A 23,032-nucleotide genomic window follows, 5' to 3' on the forward strand; every position below is an offset into this window, starting at 1 on the left:
TCTACACACTGCCTGTGAGCGAGCCGAGTCTGTCTCTGAGGCCAAGTCAAAACAATGTACCCCCGGGACACAGTCTCACTTTCCACAAATCACAAAAATAATCGGAGCATCTGGCTAAAAGCACAATTCCCACATCTCCTGAAGGCTGCCCTCCTTGACATTTTTGGTGTCGACCGAACTGTATAATGGTGAACTTATGAACATGACGCGACCAAAACATGGCTGCCGCCTAAGCCTATGCGGTCTCCCTGGTGCATAGGCTTATTACAAAGACTCTCACGCCAAATCAAAATTCTGAGCCGACAGGTCTGTGGGGAATTGCTTGTTCTCCTAAAAGCTGCCCTCCTCTACCTTTTTGATGAATTCAAAGGAAAAAGCTAGCTACTTTTCGAGTTCGGTTTTCCGTCACTTCAAACTCACGATCTAAAGGTCTCAAAGTGCTCAAACCTTCACCATAATTCAAGAGTAGTGTACTTTCATGAACCCAATCATTGATTCTAGCTTAAAATGTGTAAAAATAGGACTTACCGAACGTGGCTGCCTCCAACACGGCTACCAGACGATTCCAGTTGAAAACAACAATGGCCGTCGAAAAATAATTTATATTCGTAACGGCGAGCTGCGATTGGAAGCTAAGTGAAACAGGAGCTAAAGACCAAGGGTGAGGGCTTGGTCAGCACACCATTTCCAGAAAGGATGTGTGTGTGTGTCGCCAAGCTCGCGCGTGTGTCAAGTAGGTTGACCACCTGTCCCGCTTTGCGTTGAATCGCACAGCATTTTCAACATGCAACATGCGGAACAAGGGGTGAAAATGCTGTGCAACGCAAAGCGAGACAGGTGGTCACCCTAGTTTCAAGGAGCTGGATGAGCCTGTGACAATTTGGAGCGCGTGCTGTGGAGCAATTCAATTGAATTCAATCATATATAGACATACCAAGGTGAAATTGTTTATGGTACTTCAGAGTGATGTCATCTTGAACCCTATTAGGTTTGAGAAACCATGAGTCAAAATTATATTAGATTTGTTGACACATAGATATTGAGGCATTTACATAAATACAGCCATTCAGCCATTTTGTATTGCATTTCTTATTCAATTTGACCCTTTATAAAAACATGTATTCTACACATCTGGAACAAATTTCAAGTTGATTGGATCTATGGTTCATGAGGAGAAGGGTTCTGAAGGTTGTACCAAATTTGGACAGTACAAGAAAATTCATAAGTCTGACAATATGGGTCCTTGACGATTTTTTGTTTCCCATGAGAAATAAGGCATGTATACCAATTTTCAGGCATTTTGGAGTAATGGGGCGCTGGGGAAATCACGTAGAGTTTGGGCGTATTTTATAGCGCCACCTAAGGGCGCAAATGGGCCACTAGCCATGTGGGAGTGGTGAGGGACCTGTTGTATTATTGGGCCAAATTAGAAAAAATCGGGTCCAGGACTTTTTGAGCTAAATAATAACATTCATAGTTTACCCACCTATAATTTTACCACTACTCCACTGAGCTCAACGTAATTGGAACTCGGTTACTATGGCAGCTTAGGCTGTGAAACTAGTCTGGTCCGGGGCAGGCTAACTGGCGCCGAAAATGGCTGCCTGGGTAGGCTCTCCTGCCAAAGTAAATTCCTTGTCTATGCAAACTTTCATGGCGAATAAACACCAATTCTGATTCTGATTCTAACTGTCAGGTTTAGCGTGACTTGGTGCTTAACCAGACCTTCCTGTAACACTGACCCAACGGGAAAAAGATTAATCTCATCAGTTCAATATGTTCAACATTGATAGAATATCAACTTAAATAGCCTACATAGGCTACAACATTTAGCCTAATGCATTAAACGATGATGAACAGTGATTTGATACACGCCACGTTAAACGTAGCCTATGGCGAGCCTAGTTTGTGATTTCAAATGTTTGGGCATCAGGCATAGGCCTATCTCAATCTAAATTATCAGAGTATAATTATCATAGCTATATAGTTGTTAACAGCAGTCTACAATTGCAAAACAAACCTAAATCCATAGGCTACACCTATATCCAGGGATGTGGGGGCTAAACGCACGTGAACGCCGTTTACGCACCTCCCGAAATTCGGAAACAGCGTTTATCCACCACAAAATTGCGGAAATTGCGTTTATCCACCTCTAAATAGCGTTTATGCGCGTTTACGCACATTTAAGTTCCCTGCGCCTTGTATTCTGCGGTTGGAATAATCCGAAATAAATGTATTTCATATTGTTTAACATATCAACGCTGTAGTCTGAATCATTTCATCTGCGCTGTATGGTCTGTGACCCTCCAATCAATGCGTTGCGACTGCGGCGGCGACACCAATCAGGATCCACAAAGTATGTCCACACACATACACGTTGTGGATTAGTCTGCCTGTTCGGAATGGATTAATTAGCCATGGATATCAGGCTTTTCTTGAAGAGAACATCGAGTGCTCCCATTCCCACATATGCCCGCAAAAGGCCTCAAGTACAGAGTAAGATCAATTCACGTTTATAAACTTTTTGGTTTGCACAACATCGCATTAAGACATGGGACAAACGGCTATAGCCTACTATTATTAACGTTATTTTAAATACGATGATGCAGATACAAGCCAACTTTACTGGTTCCATCCAAATAGGCCTAATGAAACTTAATGATGAACAAAATAAACAGGGTTCTCAAGCCTCTGTGAAGGGGCTGAAATATCAATGCATGTAGTTTTTCGGCGACCGTAGCCTACGATGGGGGGGGGGGGGGGCTTGACGACCCTGTAAATAAATAAATAATAAAATTCATAGTTTACCCACCTCAATTTTTACCACTACACCACTGCCTATATCCTCCATTTTCCCGACACAACCATGTTAAAAAGTTAGGTTACTGGGTAATGTATTCATTAATAGTAGATTATTTATTTAAAACAATGTCAAAAAAGTAAATGTACATGTGTTTAGAGGGTGTCTGTTTTTTAATCAACGACGTAGCCTAACTAAAGGTCTAAAAAAGGACCTTGACCTACGTAGCCTATCGTTCACGTCAATCATGGTGTGTCGTTTCATTTTGATGAAGTGGTGGATAAGGGAGCTTTCATAGTCCTTGTCATAAGGCTTAAAGGAACGTTCTTTCTGGAAGAAGTCACGTGGCCGTGTGCATTGCTTTTGCCGTGGTGGATTGTATGATCCATGTTTTACCTCTCGGGCTGCTTAAGAATAGGGTGCACGCACAATTAGCTTGATCTGACTTGAATTAGTGGGACTGAAATTGGCCTTTATGGAACCGCTTTAGCCCCGCTTGACTTGTTAAGCTAATTCAAGTGTAGTTTGTGACTTAAGTCCAATTTATTTGAGCGGCCTTTATGGAACAGGCCCCTGCTCTGTGCTGTGTTGCTGCGTTATGGTCCAGAATCCGGAAGAAATATACAACAGGTTCAACATTGAGAAATCAACACTGAATAAACGTTTTATTTTCAATCAATCACATCAATGACATATCAATCGCGTTTAAGACATTGACTATTCAAAAATCATAAAAATAAAAGTACTACCCACAACCGGTGTGTTACACAATGCTGTAAAATCGCCTATACTCGTGCATTTCTTGGTATTGTAGCGACAATGCTCTTGGTATCCAGAATGCCCGGTGGCAAGCTGAAAAGCTACGAAGCATTAGGTTAGTTAGATAAACATTGTTTGGAGTTCTATTGTTGTGTTCCTTTTGTTTTGATATGTGTACCACGCATGGTCTGCAGTTTAGGTAATTTGAGTGTTCACTCTGATTGGGAATGTTGTCTAGTTAGATAGCTATCCAAGCTGTTCAAGTGTTTTTGAGCAAACAAACAGTCGTGAGCATCGTTACGCTCTACGCTAATCGGCAGCACGGCTTAAGTTCGTTGATATCTACCGCTTGTCCGGGGGTCTGGTAGCCTGGCTGCCAGCCCAACTTCTCCCCGCCCAAAAGAAATTTGTTCGGGAAATTGGGTCTGGAGGGTCTCGTATTGGGGACCAACTACAGAAAACCAGAATCTGGGCGAACCAATGAAATTGCCAGGGCGGGCTTTATACGATGATGGACAGATGATCAACAGTAACGTAATCACCCACGTCACAAAAGAGCGCTTAAGTTGAATTCGTTTTGAACAAACATGGCTACCGCTGGAGATCTGGGATGTTGTGATTCTGCCATCGAGTCTGTTTTAGAAGACATCGACAGCGCATTAATTTTGAAAGAGGAACAGAGAGACGCAATGAAGGCATTTGTCGATGGAAAATATGTTTTTGCCGTCCTTCCTACGGGATTCGGTAAAAGTTTAATTTATCAGCTGGCCCCGATGGAGTTGTAATCCTAAACGGAGAACTTCCTATATGCATTGCCCTTTATTGTTTCGCTCAAAAAGGTTGACCGTGTGAACAAGTACTCTCCCTACCCTTAAATTAATTTTACAACACCGGCAAAAATCGTTTGTATTCATTCTTCAAGCATACTTCAAGTCTGCTTGTAGTTTAGTTCTGTTGACAACAACTATGCGGTGCTTAACATACGTCACATACTCTGTTGCTCTGATTGGTTGTAGATCTATCCAATTGAGCGAAGAGGCATTTGTTTTCCAGGCTCGTTTGAAACACGCCCTGTAGTCAAAGCCCAACGGAGAGTTCTCAGACTCATATTCTGACTAGAATTATGAGTATGACAACGTCAGGCTAGGAGTCTGGTCGCGGGGGCAGCAACCTAAGCAGGGAGGCCCAGACTTGTTAAAATACAAATCAATTTATAACAATTTTGACATGTGTTTAAAAAAAAATGTTTCTGTCTTTCACTGTTCTATTAAACCTACCATTAAAATTATAGACTGATCATTTCTTTGTCAGTGGACAAATGTACAAAAGTAGTAAGGGATCAAGAAAATGATCCCTCACTTTATACGCTCGCAACTTTACACAAATCTGACGCCATAATGTTGTCGCTACTAACACCGTACACAGAAATTATGATATTGTACCAGTCTTTTTGTTTGAGTTCCAACTCAGCACCAGGGTACCGTTTTTTGTGACACTATAGCCTACAGTAATTTACAGTAGCCCATGGGCAAAGTGGGGGGCTGGCATTTTTGGGGTTAACATTTCTACACCTTGGGCATCCCACGACTAAGGGTGGACTATCCCCGACCTGAATTCCCGCTGAAAATTCTCAGTTGCAGAGAAATTTTACAGCCAATATGCTGAACTCTCCAAAAGCTCTAAAGCATCCATCAATAGTAGCATACTTGACAAATATAGCCTACGGCTACATCACGTTTGGCATAACTCATTAGTGGCCCCAAATCACACTTTTTCTTTCTGGCTAAATAGGCTAAAGAGAGATAATTGGCATAATTCATAGATACATCGAATGATTAACTCCCACTGTAGATAAAGTAAAACTGTCATGAAATGCATGTACTTTCTCTGCGCAGAGGTACGCAGATTCTCACAAGTTTTTTTTCCTCATATATCTGAAACCCTGTGTAGAAACACCCGTACCCAGGTTTTTGCACAAAAGTTAATGCGTAGGCTACGTGCCTTCATACATTTGAACCCTGGACTAGACTGGAAAGACAAACTGTGATGTAGCTCCAACAATGTGTCAAAATGGTGATTCAGTCCCTGCCAAGTGTAGTCCATCCTGGGTTAGAGTTAGGGCAATGGCACTGTAACAGACTTAAAGCAGGACATAGCTATGAAATGATGTAGTTCGGCATTTAGACACAGGTTTGTGAAATTAAGGAAACTGTCCATTTTGGTAGTGTGTATTAAGGCAGTTTCAGATTTTCTCTGTTGCTTTTTTACGAAACAGCCAGGACCATATCCATCAAGAGCAGCACAAACGATCATTTGGGTATATCATTTCATATTTGCAATATACATTTCAACAATAATTTTTTTCCTTAAATAAGTCAGTCTGACAAGAGCTGATCTTGACATCGGTAATCTATAAATAAAAAATGAGTATGACTATTACAAAAAAATTGCTGATGGAAAACCGGAAAGTCGAGAAAATCAGCTAGGCTGATGTGAAAAGGCAGAGACCAGTATATAATCATTGCCAGAGAGGAGGAATGGTATATAGAGGATAAACAGACCATATAGACTCACTGATGACAACTATGCCATTCCCAGGAGTAGCGTGGTCTGCTTGGCAAGAAGTCAGCTGTGCCCTGGTTCTTCACCCTTTGAGGGAACCTCAGAAGCATACGAGTGTCATAGTCTCTCACACTCCCTCTGTAAGCAGAGCTGCACAAACAGTGGAAAATCACTTTAAGATAACACAAACACATTGTGGGCCACAGTGGTTATCAACTGGAATCAAGTAATCTGCAGAGGGATGAACTGTTTACAGATTCTAGAATTCTTAGTGGCAGGATTTTGTTTTTCCTCCCAACAAATTACCCTTTTAGCAACCCTTCAACCACAAACATACCCGAGAAAGTGACTCACATGTGCACACACATAAATGCACACACATTTGAACACACACACAGATTGCACACAATCTAAAATTTGCTTCAATACCTTGACAAGCAGTTCTCTTCTGATGCACATCTGAGGTTGTACATAGGGACCCTCTGAACGTAAGCAGAGGCTTGGATGTAGTATGGGTCTGGCACAAGATCAGGTAGACCTAATGGAGATTCATTTGCATTTACCACAAACATATTATTAAATAACCCCTAAAACTATAGTGCTTTCCAGTATCAGACAGTATTCAGACCATTTAGAACGATTTCCCCCCATTCTTACCATACTGGTGATACCTAGTGCCATATCCTGGTCTCTGTCTGGGCCTTGGTCTTTCATAAGCGTCATAGTAATTGTAGTTAGGGTTATCGGGATCAGTGGATTTGTATGGGTCATATGGGTCATCTCCCACCATCATGTCTTCTCTCCTTGTTTGGGGGGTTTTGGCAGTGGGTTTGTCTTGTGTCTCATTCTTTGTGGAAATAGGCTTTGTTTCAGCACGGACACTTCGATGGACATCCTGACGCACATGCCCGTGTATCCCCGAGCGCTTTCGAACTTGAGGAAGGAGAAAGCGTGGGCCAACTGTGCGCGCTTCTGTATCTCCGACCAGACTCTGGATAGATGCTTGTGATGGAGGCTGTCTTGCCGAGTCCAAATGATTGCTTGCCTCCCCAGTCGCGTGTCCGTTTTGGATGGCAGCGATAGGTTTTGACGCTGCTTGATACTCCGAGCCGCGGGTCAGAAGACTAAACAATTTGCCATTGTGCACCCACTGTATTGTCTGACGTAAAGTTCCTGCTCCTGGTTCGATACTCCCTGTTCTTGTCTCGGGGTGCAGCTGAGATTGGGCAGTTTGTAACAAGCAAACGAATACACAGACGTGTGCACAGGCGTAAATCGTCGTGCATATGCCCATGGTGAAGTAATAAAACAATATCGACAGTTATAAAAAAATGTCCAACTTTGCTTATGGCTATTAACAATAATAATCAACACAGAAATAAAACTTCAATTGTAAATGTTCTAAACTATCTGCGTAATATCACATCATTCTCTTCCGAGGTTTCCTGATGCGCTAAGTGAAAGGGAGGAGGCGGAGTTGAACATTGAAAGTTTCTCATTCCGATGTTATACAAGCCTAGAATTTCTGCTCATGTGCTCATCATGTAACAGCTGGATAGTTTTCCTGAATTTTGATCATAGTGTAAGGGGCTGCCTTAAATGTTTGATAACTGATTTTTTATTTACCACATAGTATTTTATTCATTATATTTATGAGATGCGAACATGACAGACGTTAAAAAATAAATAGATTTTTATATAGGCAACTTATATGTAATGTATTACATTTTTCAGCTGACCAAATATCAGCTATTTGCATATTAATGATTTACAATGTGCCCGTGTCAAAAGTCAACAGATATTCTATCCATACATTATAATTATTATATTTGGATATATTCATTTTCTTTACTGTACACATAATAATAATAAGCTCTTGTACACACGTGGACACACATAATTCCTAAAGTTTTTATCAATATTTTATTAATCTTGATTTCTAAATCATATTGAACAACTGTACTGGCCCAATGTTGCCGGTTCAATTCCCGGCCGTCCCAAATTACGTTGTATCCTGGGGCAAGGCACTTCACCCTACTTGCCTTGGGGGAATGTCCCTGTACTTAATGTAAGTCACTCTGGATAAGAGCGTCTGCTAAATTACTAAATGTTAATGTAACTGTTGGATGACTTCTGAGCGCCATAGACTAAGACCATTTTAATTCATTGACTGTACAGCCTTTTTCACGTTTCATTGTTATCCTTGGTCTCACCACATTGACCCCAAGCCCGCTACATGTTTCAACCTTGAATCTTGCCTAACACTAAATTTTAGGTTTTCATTTTCCATTGTCTGGCCAACATTGAAAAGTTTATTTATAGTTGACCACATGTGGCGACAGGGACAACAATGTCTAAAATGTACCAGACATTTAAAAACACCAAATTATTTCACAGCCAAATACTATTCTAGAACATACATGTTCTGTTGGATAATTTGAGAGTCCAGCATAAAAAAATATCTCAAAGCAGACAATGGAAAATCAATTTAATTTAGCTTTTTTAATATTCATGTATATTTTTCATTTGTATCTTTTTTTCCTAATTACACCTTTCGAAAGACTATGATAAATGAAAGACAAATGAATTTTAGATGTATACCTAAACCGTGTTATTCCAGAATAAAAGAAAACAGACATAATAAAACATTTATTTTAATTAAATACCACAACTTCACACTAGGGGACAGAGGGTTACAAACCCCTTTGGTGTAAAATGAACAATATTTGAAATTCTTGTACTGTCAATTAAGCCCAATTAATTAGACTATCATTGAGGATTCTGTAGATTGCAGGTAGACCCACGAACAGGTTACTATATGTGTAAAAATGAGTAGTCATTGTACAACTGGCGTTAGAATCAGACCACCTAAAATGTTTATAAGAGGACATAAACAGGTTTCGGAGTCACGTGACATCAAAGCTCAAGTTGAAACACAGAGGGTCATAATCGGTGCTAAAAAGCATTATTTTATCTCCCAAAAATGTGTTCTTCCACTACATTACATGGAATATATAGTTATCTGAGTTGAAATGATCTACAAAATAAAGAAAATGTAAGCAAAAAAATATAACGTTGTATTTATCCTGGGAGGTATTCCAGGTAGCGGGTTTAGTGAAAACTTTGAGTTGTTTAACCCTGAAAAGAGGCATACTCCGAGTTCCACGTTCCAGAAAGAGAGGTAACGAAACCTTTTGGTAAGTTTCCATGGTAACTTACTCGGTGAAACTAACCTACTTGCTAGCAGGTTTTCCATGCCTAACTCTGCGTTTCTACCGATCCCCTCCCACTTTATGAGCCCGACAGCTTTGGCAGACACGGCATATCATTTCCTGGTTCAGCCGAGCGATCTAAAACAAAATGTAATTTGCTTAGTTATACGCTGGGAGACGATTTTAATGTGATTTGATGTGCTTTAATTCCCTGATGAATAGCGTTACCGTTTACCGTCACAATCTGTAATTTATTTTAGAAAAATGCTCAGCCCTTGGGCCTTCGTCGCTAGTGTTACATGCCGTGGACATGCACTCAGAATTGACCAAATGCTTTTGGGCACTGAAATAAATTCAAATAATTGAAATTGTATTTGGTCTTCTTCATTGCCTACAAATAGAAATCACAATAAGTAGCCTATTTCTATCGGCTATTCCTACAATTTACATGATTCATATAATTCCTACAATTTACATGATGTAGCCTACCATCCTGAAACTGGTGTTTAAGCAAATCTATTTCAACATTGTAGGGGGTCAATATTGGCCAAACAACCGAAACTAATTCCCCTATGATTTGAATTAAGATGGGAAACTGAACAGTGTATTAACATTAACCAAATATGACCAATATCAATGGAATTACAGTTATTTGACTGTTTTGATTTTTGGGTTAAATCAGAGCAAGAATGGTCAAATTAAGGTTAAATATTATATATCATATTTGTATCATATTGCAAATGAATGATATCAATGAAGGTTAACTCTTAAGCCTACTCTACCATGAATATTGTAAACCAGAGATAGAAAGCAAGAGTGAGGAAGAAGGAGTAGCTAGAGCTGAGGAGAACGTCTCAGGAGATCAATAATCCACAGAACAATGCTTCACAATTCCTTAAGAACAACTACAGTCACACCAGAATCTTGACCCTTACTTATCAACATGACTAGCAATGCTACAGTAAGTTACACAATGAGATGTGAGAGCCATCAAGTTAAGACTCCATCCAGTAACTCCATATTTTACCATATGAGAGGTGGGGGCAGGTTGATAGCCTTACAAGATCAGCCTTTATTTTTCTGCCCTAAGTACACCATCTCTTGGTCAAAATAGAAATTCAGAAAATTCTACTATTAATATTCATATAGGTTATTGTTCCTACAATTAACATCACCTGTGACCATGCATGCTCTCGTAACTGGTGTTCCAGTAAATCTTTTTCGAGATTAGCCTTTATTCTTCTACCCTAAGTAGACCTACACCATCTCTTGGTCCGTTTTTGGCACTTTCTTCACGAGGTGCAGTTTGTACAAATAATTTACTTGTAACTGGGTATACATGAGATTACATTAGCTACATTTCACTGTTCCACATGCAAAATTCACCTTCCATTAAATGAACATCTCACTGTATACAGCAAGCCCTGTTGACAGAATGTGCAAATCGTTTTTTATATTCATTATTCTCATAATGTCAGTGTAACTGACAATTACAAAAAAAGCCTGTAAATAAAAGTACATGGAGAGAGAACTACCAGTAGCTACCATACATAATTCTCTGACTGCATCCATTTCTGCGGCAGCAGTCATTAATGTCTTTTCGTCATCTTATGTACTAATCATCATCATCATCCTTTGATAAAAATTATTCTGTTGAGGGAAACTGCTACTACAAGTTGAAATAGGCACCAATTGATATTTAAACTTTGTATCATGTCGAACATGATTAAAACCATGGTGACGTCGATGCTACAATCACAAGCATTCTATAAGCAAAATATGCATTACCTGTTCGTAGTATGTTTTTATATGTAATATAACATTGAACATGTTATTTTATTAAGTAACCCACCTTTTCTCCTGTAATATTAACGGACAGTGGGGTTACATTTTCAATGTATGGACTGACTATTGCATTCAAATAGTAAATGCATTGACTCGGCAGCAATTGTCTCCCCCACCAATTGTAGCTATAGGCTATACGCTGCTACAGCCGTGTTGCTTTTTTCCGGAATATGTGCTCAGATTGACCATGAACACGAAATAAAACTTATATCTAAAGTGTGGTGAAGTATGACAACGTTTTTTGTCGTCGGTTGCCATGGTGAATCCTAGTATCGGAGCTCCATAGATGTTGGCTTTTGGTAGTATTCATGCTAAACTCAGAGTTGCCGTACTCCGAGTTGAGTTAACAAATTCATATCAGCTTTTCTGGAACCGAATTTTTGGAGTTTCCCATGTTAGAGTAACTTAACTCAGAGTTCAGGGTTAATCTCAGAGTTTGTTAAACCCGCTACCTGGAATACCCCCCTGTACCTTTGAAACCATTAGATCACAGTGTAAACATAAATTGTCCTCAATGTCATAAACATAAGCATCTCTAAATAACTTAACTGCTATTTTTCACATTACTGCTGGTTCAGTTTGAGTTGTTCTTTTATAATAACATTTGTTACCCCCCAAAAATCTAGATCTAATGCTGTTTATTTAAATCAATTTCTGATATGGTATCCACATTTTCCAGTTAAATAAACCCTTTTTCCAGGAAAGGGAAGCAATAAAACCATTACAAATATATAAACTTAAATGCCTGATCCCGATTTGACTGTGTGCTGGCTATGAGAAATACTGGGTTAAGCTCTCATAGTACCAACGTTTCCTCCAGTGAGTGAAATAATACGCACGGAACACTAGACAGGCAGAACCAGCTGTGCTGCCTTTCACTTATCTTTTACTCAGAATTCATACAGCTCCCTCCTTCCATGCTACGTTCTTTGCTGAGCAGTATACACAGTGTTCCTCAGACAGACAAAGAACCACATCTGTGAGCACTTAACCCTGTTCCTTTGTCCACGTTGATGGAATTATCCGCTTCTGATTTTGGGTACTAGGCAGCCCATTGGACTGGTACATTTTAGAGTAAAACTTAATCCACTCCTGGAATAAAATTTGATAAAATGTGTAAATTGGAAGTTTGTATAAGCTAGAGCAAATAGTCAGCTTCCACTTATTTTGTAAAGCTTTATTTTAAGACAACATTTTCAAAGTTCCAAGTATTTACACAACATGGTGAATATTAAAGTTAAAATTATATTACCAAATCTAAGTACAGTTAAGTACAGTGACTTTTTCAAATTGTGTGTTCTCTACTTTCTGAAAAGAATACCCTTTTGCCAATTTGAGGACCCTAGAACCAACCAAAATAAGATAATGCGTTTTACACTCCAGACAAAATTATGAGAATCCTAAACTACAAATTTCCATTACACAAGAGTCTGGGAGTAGTGGAGCAGGAATTGGCACCAGCACGCACACAGGGGCTACGTGGCATTTAGCATGTGTGGGCCGGCCATAGACGCTTAACACAACAACCAGGAGGAGGAGCCCCCCCTTATGAAGACTCAACTCCTGCAGACCTTACAAAGTCTACTGCCTCATAACTACAATAAAAACCACAGATTTCACTCACTCAAGACTTTATCCTCCAGTTCAAAATGTTTTCTTTCTGAATGATCCATTTCACTCCTTTTTTGTCTGATGAACCTGGGGACTTTAAAATTAAGTATTTTAAGCCGCAACTCTTCTTTCCTACACTCCTGTTTCTTATTTTAAAGTAGTAAGCTGGAATACATTGATATGAATATGCATAGAGCTGCACTAGATGAGAATTGACTTTCTGATACATGTTGGTATGAGGCCAGGAAAAATGCAGTGCCTGGAGATCTCTGAAACGTATAAAAAAACATTTATCTTTTACGTAGTTATTTCTTGTGCCCTACACCAAACATGTTTTTTTTTTCCTATTCATAATTGAGCAGTTCAATACTCTGAAGACACTCTTAGTCTGAGAGGGCTCACACCCTTTTTTCGTGCCAAAAAAACCCCATTCTAACACACTGGCACCACCTACAGGAACCATATTCAACTGCAATCAGGCAAACTAAATGGTTTAAATTTGCTGAACTAGCTTTGTGGAGGACAAATATTCTTGTTTTGTATGAACATTTTCATAAATACAAATTCCTTTCTTTTAAAAGTCTAACCTGTATTACATATAACCATCTTAGTCATAGTCTTTGGAAACATAGCAGTGGATTTTTACGAACCATTTGTCTATTGTCCATTTGGCTACCCATCACGGCCCGCATCAGATTCAAGACCCTGGTACTGACCTTCCGAACAGTGAACGGGACTGCACCCGACTACATCAAGTCTCTCCTGCAGCCTTACACCCCCACCCGCCACCTACGGTCTTCTTCAGACAACCGCCTGGTGGTCCCACTGCTCAAGGCCGCACGCTCTTCTCCTGCCTGGCCCCCCAGTGGTGGAATCAACTCTCCACCTCCATCAGAGACAAAGACTGTCTCTCCACCTTCAAGAAAAGGCTCAAGACGCACTTGTTCCGGGAGTACAACGGTACTTAGGAATGGTTTGCTGAACCCAATGCTAGTTTCTTCAAGGATCACAATGACTCTTGCTTAGAGACTTGTTGCTCTTGTTGGTTAGTGGTAACTGATTTAAACTGTTGTATTCGCTGCAAATTATTCTATTTTAGTTAATCTTATATTTATTTTATTTTACTGTTGCTTGCTTTTCTACAGGTAGACTTGCACTTAGAGATTCATTTGTTTAATTGTAACTTACTTAACTACATGCTCTTATGGTTCTTCCCTTTGGCACTTATTTTTTGGTTGTTCACAATAGGTGCGTTCGACATGGACTGCGGCTGCATAAAACGACCGGCGAGAGTGGCCGCTTGCAGAATTTTGATTTGGGTCACGAAAGTCTTGAAGTTTGAGTGAGAATGTCGCCCGGTACAGACCGCATAGTCGAGCGGCAATCATGTCTTCACGTCATGTCACAAAGTTAATAATTGAACAGTTTTACAGTCAATTTTACATCTAAAAAGTTGAGTAGGGCAGCTTTCAAGAGATATGCGAATTCTGCTTTTAGCCAGCTGGTCCGATTATTTTTCTGATTTGTTTAAACTGGCAATCTGAGTGAGACTGCGTCCCCGTTACACTGTTTTGACGTTAGCCTCAGTCAGACTCGCTCACTGGCAGTGTGCACAATGTTGTATTTCACTCCATTATACACCAGAAACGTCAGGGAGGACTGCCTAATGTAGATACGAGTCTGGTGAAGATAGCCAGAATCTCGGATTTCTTTAACCGAGCCTGTTTCATTCGTCATTTGCCTGAGAAAGCGACCTCCGTTAGCCAGGCTAGTTTTGCCCGATCACTTGGTCAGGCTATTTAAGGGTATCGGGGTCAAGTGACTTTTGTGCATAGACAAGTGAAACGTAAATGTATTTGTCCAAAGGCCAAGAGCCCCAAAAAGTTAATATCAAGCCCTGCAATCCAGTGGCCAGAGATATATGATGACCTGATCGACACTCCAAGTTTAATAGACCGGGGAGAAGTTCGTCTTTTGCAACCGACATGTGCACTTGAGACTGCTTGACAGTTGTGTGACGTAGGGTGATAATTGGTCTATTATTATGTTTCAGGCTGTTTGAATCTCCATTTCCCCTTCTAATTCGATTGTTCAGTCTATCAATGCATTTGGTCCCAACAGTTCCTTTCATCGTTGTCTACTCAAATCCAGTTACCCAACATTCCAATCATTCCATTCTGATACTTACAGCTCAAGAAAACATGTAATTTTGCTTACTGTTACGTTCACTAAGGCTGTCCCCACTCAGTCGACTGGTCAATTGTTTGGTCAATATGCTAAGATTTTTTTTAGTCAATTTTATTTTGTATTTGTTTGTAATGTTATATATATATATTATTAAAAAAAAATATTGCTAAAACTCGTGAATCAATTCTTTAATCGATTTGTGACCCCAAGAATCAATTCGAATTGTGAGGTACCAAAAGATTCCCAATCCTACTAGTTTGGCCAATGCTACTGTTAAAAGAAACAGAAGCGCTTCTTCTTCAGAACTACAAAGTTTAAATATAGCTGCAAGCAGAAATGGGGTGGCCAAGCAGGTCAGATGACCCACAAGAAACTTTCGACATCCTCAGAAGAGGGTTCCAAGTACATGCAGCAAGTTTGGCGTGAATCCATCAAAGATTTGCTGAGATACGACACAACTTTCTGTTTGGCGGCTCTGCTGCCGATTTCGATTGGCTGTAAATCAAATCAAATGTATTTGTATAGCCCTTTTTACACGCAAGCATGTCACAGAGGGCTTCACATGCGCCCATAGAACTGCCCCTCAACCAACCTAAACCCTCAAGGAAGACAAGGAAAAACTCCCAGAAAAACTCCCAACGGGAGAAAAAATTGAAGAAACCTTGGGAGGAGCAATTCAGAGAGGGATCCCCTCCTCCAGAGACGGTTGGTAGGAGAGAGGAGCAGAACACAAGCTAAACATAGTCATACAGTGTCAACCCAAAACCCATTGTTCGCCTTTATAGACGTTGGATGGGACCGGGAAACTCGCTGTTGGCCGTTACGGAGACTGGATTCCGGGTGACGACCTGGTCCAGCGTTGGCAGACCGACGACCAAGCAGGTCCTGACAGCTCAAACCCCCCACACCACAGGGAATGTGTTGGGGGGGACAGAGAGAGGAGAGCAGGGATTATAGAATGCCAGGAGCAGCTAACAGTTACAGTCATAATAGAATGAGATCCCCAAGTCAAGTGTGGACTAGTGCAGCAATTTAACAGAGCTAAAAGGGTATTTGATGCAGCCCCCCACACCAAAACGGCGACAGCCCCCCTCGGTTGGAACATGAAATCTGTTCCAGGGGAAAGAACTCTAAAATAGGTTATACTTATACGAATAAGGATGAAAACAACCAGTCTCCCGTTGTCTCCAACTAGTAATAAAAACTATAATAGTGACAAGATACAGTGACCGGTTTACTTTATTTGTAACATCTAGATGGGCAATGTGAACATGAGCTATAATTACTACTTAAAAGTGACATGTGATACACACATAGGCAAGCACACACCCCAGATTTACATAGAAAGTACACACATACTTCCTTTTAACATTTACATTTACATGTATTCATTTAGCAGACGCTTTTATCCAAAGCGACTTCCAAGAGAGAGCTTCACAAAGTGCATAGGTCACTGATAATAACAACAAGATAGCCCCACAGCATTGCGGGTAGTCAAAAACAAGAAGTACATATTGTGAACAACCAAAAAATAGTGCTAAAGGGAAGAAACCATAAGAGCATGTAGTTAAACAAGTTAAAATTACACAACATTAATCTCTAAGTGCAGGTGTACCTGTAGGAAAGCAATAAAAATAGGATTAACTAAAAAAAGAATACAACAGTTTAAATCAGCTACCACTAACTAACAAGAGCAACAGTCTAAGCAAGAGTCATTGTGAACCTTGAGGAAACTAGCGTTGGGTTCAGCAAACCATTCCTAAGTACCATTGTACTCCCGGAACAAGTGCGTCTTGAGCCTTCTCTTGAAGGTGGAGAGACAGTCCGTGTCTCTGATGGAGGTGGGGAGTTGATTCCACCACTGGGGTGCCAGGCAGGAGAAGAGCTTGTGCTGGGACCGGGCGGTCTTGAGAGGTGGGACCACCAGGCGGTTGTCTGAAGAAGACCGTAGGTGGCGGGTGGGGGTGTAAGGCTGCAGGAGAGACTTGATGTAGTCGGGCGCAGTCCCGTTCACTGCTCGGAAGGTCAGTACCAGGGTCTTGAATCTGATGCGGGCCGTTATGGGTAGCCAGTGGAGGGAGATGAGGAGCGGGGTAACGACCGGGAGACCGCAGCAATGTGGGCCGTGAGGGAGAGCTCGTCATCCATGGTAACCCCAAGGTTCCTGGCAGAGAATTGAATTGAATTGAATTGATGTTTATTGGCCATGAAAGTTTGCACAGACACGGAATTTGATTTGGCAGGAGAGCCTACCTAGGCAGCCATCAAAGGCGCCCACCAGAAAGATTACAGCAAAGCATAACATGAGGAGAGAGGAGGAGAGAAAAAGGCAACCCCCATACAATGCTCCTAGAGGAGTACAGTATGGGAACAGGCAAAAACCTCAGCACATAAGCCCACAAACATTAACAACACAACATTACAAACACTTGCAATGGGAAAGGGCGGTGGGGTAGACCAGCAGCATCTGGACCTGCGACCGTAATAGGCGCTGGACACAGACCCGCCAGCCACCCAGGAAGCAATCGAAGGCGTTGGATGGGGGTGGGGGGGTGGTGGTATCTGTAGTAGGTGAAAGTTAGTGTGTGAGTAGGTCTGGGTTGGCGCCCTCGACCTAGGCCACAATCAGTCCGAGTCTCTCTATGCAGATAGTGTTGGCAAGGAGACGTCCTTGGTCATGACCCGGGTAGAGACCAAGCCACAGATGTTGATGGTGGGGGAGTGGGAAGGGAAGAGCAAGATAGTCTCGCTTCAGCGCTCTCCAGGGGAGTTGTTTTCCAGCAACGGCCTTGGCCAAGGCCTGAGCTGGTTACGGGGCCGAAAGTAGATGAGATTGGTGTAGATGTTTAGACGAGTAGATGCGACTCAATTTTCACGTCCACCCTTCAGGAAGGCCTCCAGATCCTCAAACCTTCTTTGCTGAGCCGCGAACTTATCCCTGTTGTACTCCCTATTCTGCTGTAAGTTCACAGTCAGTGCTCCAACGGCTCTGCCCACCGTCTCAATCAGGTCGGGCAGCCTAAGGGGGCTTTTGATGGCTGCAGCCGTTTCCTTGACTTTCCGATACACAAGCCAACCGCCTAATCCACACAGCAGAAAGCCTGTAATCATGGTTCCGAAAATAAAGATGTCTTCAACATCCTCAACGGAAAGCGCCGCTAGACACACGACACGCCAATTGTCCCACGCGTCCATCGTGTAGCCAGCTGCAAACGTCCCGTCCGGACATTTGGGTTCCCCCGAACCCGAGCTTCTCTTCGAGAAGATGGTGTCAATTGCATTGAGAGACCAGCTAATTAATTCCATGCTTCCAGTTTCGGAGAGTGATGGTGAGAGAGTATCTTGAGACAGACAAGACAGACAAGACAGAGCGAAGCAGGGAAGGTCAGGGAGGGGAGGATAGAAAAATGCGACCGCCTTCGTCGAGAGCCAAGAGGGAAGCCAGAGGATGAGGGGGTCACCGTTGCAGATCCCAGGATGATTGAGAAGTCATGGGAGATGGAGGGTTTGGCCGGGATGATGAGAAGTTCCGTTTTGGCAAGGTTCAGCTGGAGGTGGTGCTCAGTCATCCAGGCGGAGATGTCTGCGAGGCAGGCCTCAATCCTAGCTGAGATCCCCGGATCGGTCGGAGGGAATGACAGGTACAGCTGCGTGTCGTCAGCGTAGCAGTGGTAGGAGAAGCCATGGGAGGTGATGATTGGTCCAAGTGAGGTGGTGTATAGAGAGAAGAGGAGGGGACCAAGGACGGAGCCCTGTGGGACACCAGTGGAGAGCTGGCGTGGGCCTGACAGTTTGCCTCCCCAGGAGACCTGGTAGGATCTTCCCGACAGGTAGGATGAGATCCACTGGAGTGCAGTGCCAGTGATGCCCATCTCAGAAAGTCTGGAGAGCAGGATCTGGTGGTTAACCGTATCAAACGCCGCAGAAAGGTCCAGCAGAATGATGACGGATGACCTGGAAGCCGCTCTGGCAGACTGGAGGGCAGTGGTGACTGAAAGGAGGGCAGTCTCTGTGGAGTGGCCGGTCTTGAAGCCCGATTGGTTGGGGTCGAGCAGGTTGTTCTGAGAAAGGAAGTTAGACAGTTGGTTAGATACAGCACGTTCAATTGTTTTAGAAAAGAAGTGTAACAATGATACCGGTCTGTAGTTCTGGAGGACGGCAGGGTTAAGGGAGGGTTTTTTGAGTAAAGGGGTAACTCTGGCCTGTTTGAAGGCAGAGGGGAAGGTGCCAGAGGTAAGAGAGGAGTTTAGAACATGGAGCAGAAAAGTTATGATAGAGGGGGAGATGGTTTGAAAGAGAGGGGAGGGGACAGGATCAAGGGGACAGGAGGTGGGGCGATGAGAGAGAATGAGGTCAGAGAGCTCTGCCTCGGACAGGGGAGAGAAGGAGTTTAGACATTTAGTTGGGTCAGTAATGGAGGGTGAGGGGGTAGGAAGGGTGGGTTTAGGGAACCGACTGCTAATGTCGGCGACTTTTTTCTCAAAGAAGGAGGAGAAGTCGTCTGCTGTCAGGGTGGAGGGAGGGGGTGGGGGAGGTGGGTTAAGAAGGGTGGAGAAGGTAGAGAAAAGTTTGTGGGGGTTTGAAGCGGAGTTAATTTTGTTAAGAAAGTAGAGGGTTTTGGCACCAGTTATGTGAGAAGAGAAGGATTTGAGGAGGGAGTGATACTTATCAAGGTCCAGACCGTCTTTGGACTTGCGCCATCTCCTCTCAGCTGCTCGAAGGGTGGACCGTTCTTCACGAATAACATCCGTAAGCCACGGGCAGGGGGGAGAAGATCGTGCAGGCCTGGTAGACAGGGGACAGAGAGAGTCAAGTGATGCAGTTAAAGTGGTTAGCAAGGTGTCGGTGGCAGTGTTAGTGGGGTGGGACGAGAACTCGTCAATGGGAGGGAGGGAGGATGTTACAATAGAGGAGAAGTGGGAGGGGGATAGCGAGCGGAGGTTGCGCCGGAAAGTTACGAGGGGAGGGGAGGTAGGAGGGGTTGGAGGGAGAGAGACAGTGAATTGGATAAAGTAGTGATCAGAGATGTGCAGTGGGGTTACAGAGGTTAAGTCAGTGATACAGTTACGTGTCAGGACGAGGTCTAGCTGTTTGCCTGCCTTGTGGGTCGCCGGTGTGCTCAGCAGCGTCAGGTCGAAGGAGGTCAGGAGAGACAAGAAGTCGACAGCCTGCATTCCTTGGAGGTGGATGTTGAAGTCCCCAAGGACTATCAGGGGGGTTCCATCATCCGGAAGGACGCTGAGGAGCATGTCCAGCTCCTCCACAAAGTCGGCTAGCGGTCCTGGTGGGCGATAAAGAACAATTAAGCATGCTTTGATAGGATTAGTTAGCATCACATAATGGTGTTCAAATGATTTGGCAGTAACAGAGAGTGGTGTGGATGTGTATTTAATAATTTAATTAACAGTCATAGAATTGACTAAACAAGAACGTTTTTAATCTAGTTTTAAATGTCGAAACAGTATCAGCCTCTTTAATTGAGATGGGTAATTTGTTCCAGAGAAGAGGTGCTCTATATGAGAACGCCCCACCTCCAGCTGTTTTTTTCTTAACTTTGGGTATTACCAGATAGCCGGCATCTTGAGATCTTAGAGTCCTAGCGGGGCAATAGGGTGCAAGGACACCGGAGAGGTACAGTGGTGCCAATCCATGCAGAGATTTGTAAGTTAGTAGTAAAACTGTACCGGACAAAAGGTTTCAAAAATCTAAAATATGTTTTTTATAGTTTGTGTGAGGATAGCATTGACTATATACAGCTTGACTACAAGTAGCTAGCGGCTGTGGTGTACCTGGCTTCCTTTGCAGTGGCTTACAGTCTCGCTAAACAGATAATCAGAGACATGACAACCTTGTTGGCTTTGGCTGGATTCGAACCTCTGACGTTGACATTGCCAGGACATTAACTTATCCCAGTGAGCTATTCTCAGTGCTCGAAAGTTCAGTTACTGGGTTCAGTTTTTCCTGTGGCAAGGGGTTGTCAGATTTAGCCCAAGTTTAAACAGCTGTAATTCAGTCCTATTTTGACATGTCAAGGTGATTGTGGTCTAAAGATAATCTGTGCCAAATCTAGTGAATATTGGATAAATTGTGTTGGAGTAGGGAAAAAAGTTAAATATGGCGGTATCACGAGTTAACATGCGTCAGACACGGGATCTCTTAAGATATCACGAGACATAGGAATCACTTAAATACAACAAACAAATCAACAGTTATTGGTCGAAACACAATTTTGTCCTATTGTTGCGCCCCCTACAGCTCAAATGACACCATCTTTTTCGGACCACTTAATAACAGGGTCATGAATCCATACACCAAGTTTGGAGTCAATGCATCAAAGATTTGCTAAGATATGACCTCACTTCCCTTTTTCTGGATCAGTTGCTGAATTTGATTGGCTGTAACTAACAAATGGTTGCGAAAATCAAAGCTCCAGGGGATAACGTTTATGAAGCTCGGTCTGAAGATCATCTGTGGCAATTTTGAAGATTCAACAAGAATTGTAGGAGGAGTAGCGAAAAAACCTTTTTCCTTAACATTCAAAATGCCGGAGAATCTATATGACTGAGTATGACGTCATATGACGTTGAACTTGTCTTTATCCAGGGAATCCAATAATACCTCATTTTGGAAAATGCGGTATATGGTTCAAAAGTAACGTGTGTAAACACACCTTCAACTTTGACCCATTGGTGGCGCTAGAGGGTTGGAATGGGAGACATGAAACTTGGAGAAATTGATGAGGGGACTGGTCCCAAATAGTATGCCAAATTTCACAACTTCCGACCATGCGGTTCTAGGGGCTGCCAAAGACTCCCATGGCGGAAGAAGATAAGTAATAATAAATATAGCTGCAAGCAGCAATGGCGGATTCCTTGTCACTGTGTAGAAAAATCCATGCTGCAGACTTACCAATGGGATACCAAATCTGAAATGCAATACCATCACGGGCCTTTATTTCAACCCAAGGAGTGAAGGGATGGGGCTTGGTGAGCCTACCCATTCCAGAAAGCCTTGTATCTTTCTGCATCAAGGCGTGGCCTGTAGCGTCACCTATGGGTAGTGGTGGGCCATTTGTGGTGTGGTAGTTACTCTTGGCCTATACTATCAATGTTTCAGGATTTTGAGAACTTTTTACCTTTGCATATGTGGCCCGGTAATAGTCAGACCGGACACAGGAATGTAAAGATTGTTTTTGTATTTATTTGTGGGTTTGATTCCCTGACTGCACTTATTAAGAACAGTGTTAATCCTTAAGCTTTGAGGAGCTTTCAGAAGAAAAATACTTAATTCCCAACTTAGCTACATGTATAAAATAGATACAAAATAGGCAATAGTACAAGCAACAGTAGTGGCTTTTCTGAATAATGAAAGAAAATAAACAAAAATACAATGGTTGAGCCACACATTAGAGAACATTGGTAAATTAAAACATTTTGCTGACAATTAACCATTGTTCATGACATTTCTTCATATAGACTCACTTTCTACTGGTGTACAGTCTGCGCGCCAAACCACACATGGAAACCCGAAAGATACCACCAACAATATCTCCCCTCTGGAGTAAGCAAGGACATACCAATTAACACAATTTATTAGTATACACAGATAATGCAATATTGAATAGTTGTGTGAAAAGTGTGTTTTAATCGCTTACATTTACATTTATTCATTTAGCAGACGCTTTTATCCAAAGCGACTTCCAAGAGAGAGCTTTACAAAGTGCATAGGTCACTGATAATAACAACAAGATAGCCCCACAGCATTGCGGGTAGTCAAAAACAAGAAGTACATATTGTGAACAACCAAAAAAAGTGCTAAAGGGAAGACACCATAAGAGCATGTAGTTAAACAAGTTAAAATTACACAACATTAATCTCTAAGTGCAGGTGTACCTGTAGGAAAGCAATAAAAATAGGATTAACTAAAATAGAATAGAATAGCTTACGCTATTCCGCGTATATAGAATAGCTTACGCTATTCCGCTGTTTTAGCTCACACGTAGTCACCATACAACGGTATTGGAATCTGTGATTTCACCACCCTCGCGAGCTAACCG

The 23,032-nt window shown here is 42.2% G+C and overlaps 1 protein-coding gene across 2 annotated transcripts in view; it reads right to left on the minus strand.

The window, feature by feature from the left end:
* The window catches only part of loxa (lysyl oxidase a), a 31,327-nt gene extending 23,734 nt beyond the window's left edge, over positions 1–7,593 (minus strand). For both annotated transcript variants that reach the window (XM_047045612.1, XM_047045613.1), the window contains exons 1-3: positions 6,779–7,593; positions 6,551–6,659; positions 6,134–6,271 (exon numbers count right to left, since the gene is read on the minus strand). In XM_047045612.1, coding sequence (XP_046901568.1) covers positions 6,134–6,271; positions 6,551–6,659; positions 6,779–7,415 — 884 coding nt within the window. In that variant the 5' untranslated portion in view covers positions 7,416–7,593. The remainder of the gene's footprint in view (positions 1–6,133; positions 6,272–6,550; positions 6,660–6,778) is intronic.
* Positions 7,594–23,032: the final 15,439 nt, after the last annotated feature.

The sequence above is a fragment of the Hypomesus transpacificus genome, chromosome 22 (assembly GCF_021917145.1).
Source record: "Hypomesus transpacificus isolate Combined female chromosome 22, fHypTra1, whole genome shotgun sequence".
NCBI classification, from domain to species: domain Eukaryota; kingdom Metazoa; phylum Chordata; class Actinopteri; order Osmeriformes; family Osmeridae; genus Hypomesus; species Hypomesus transpacificus.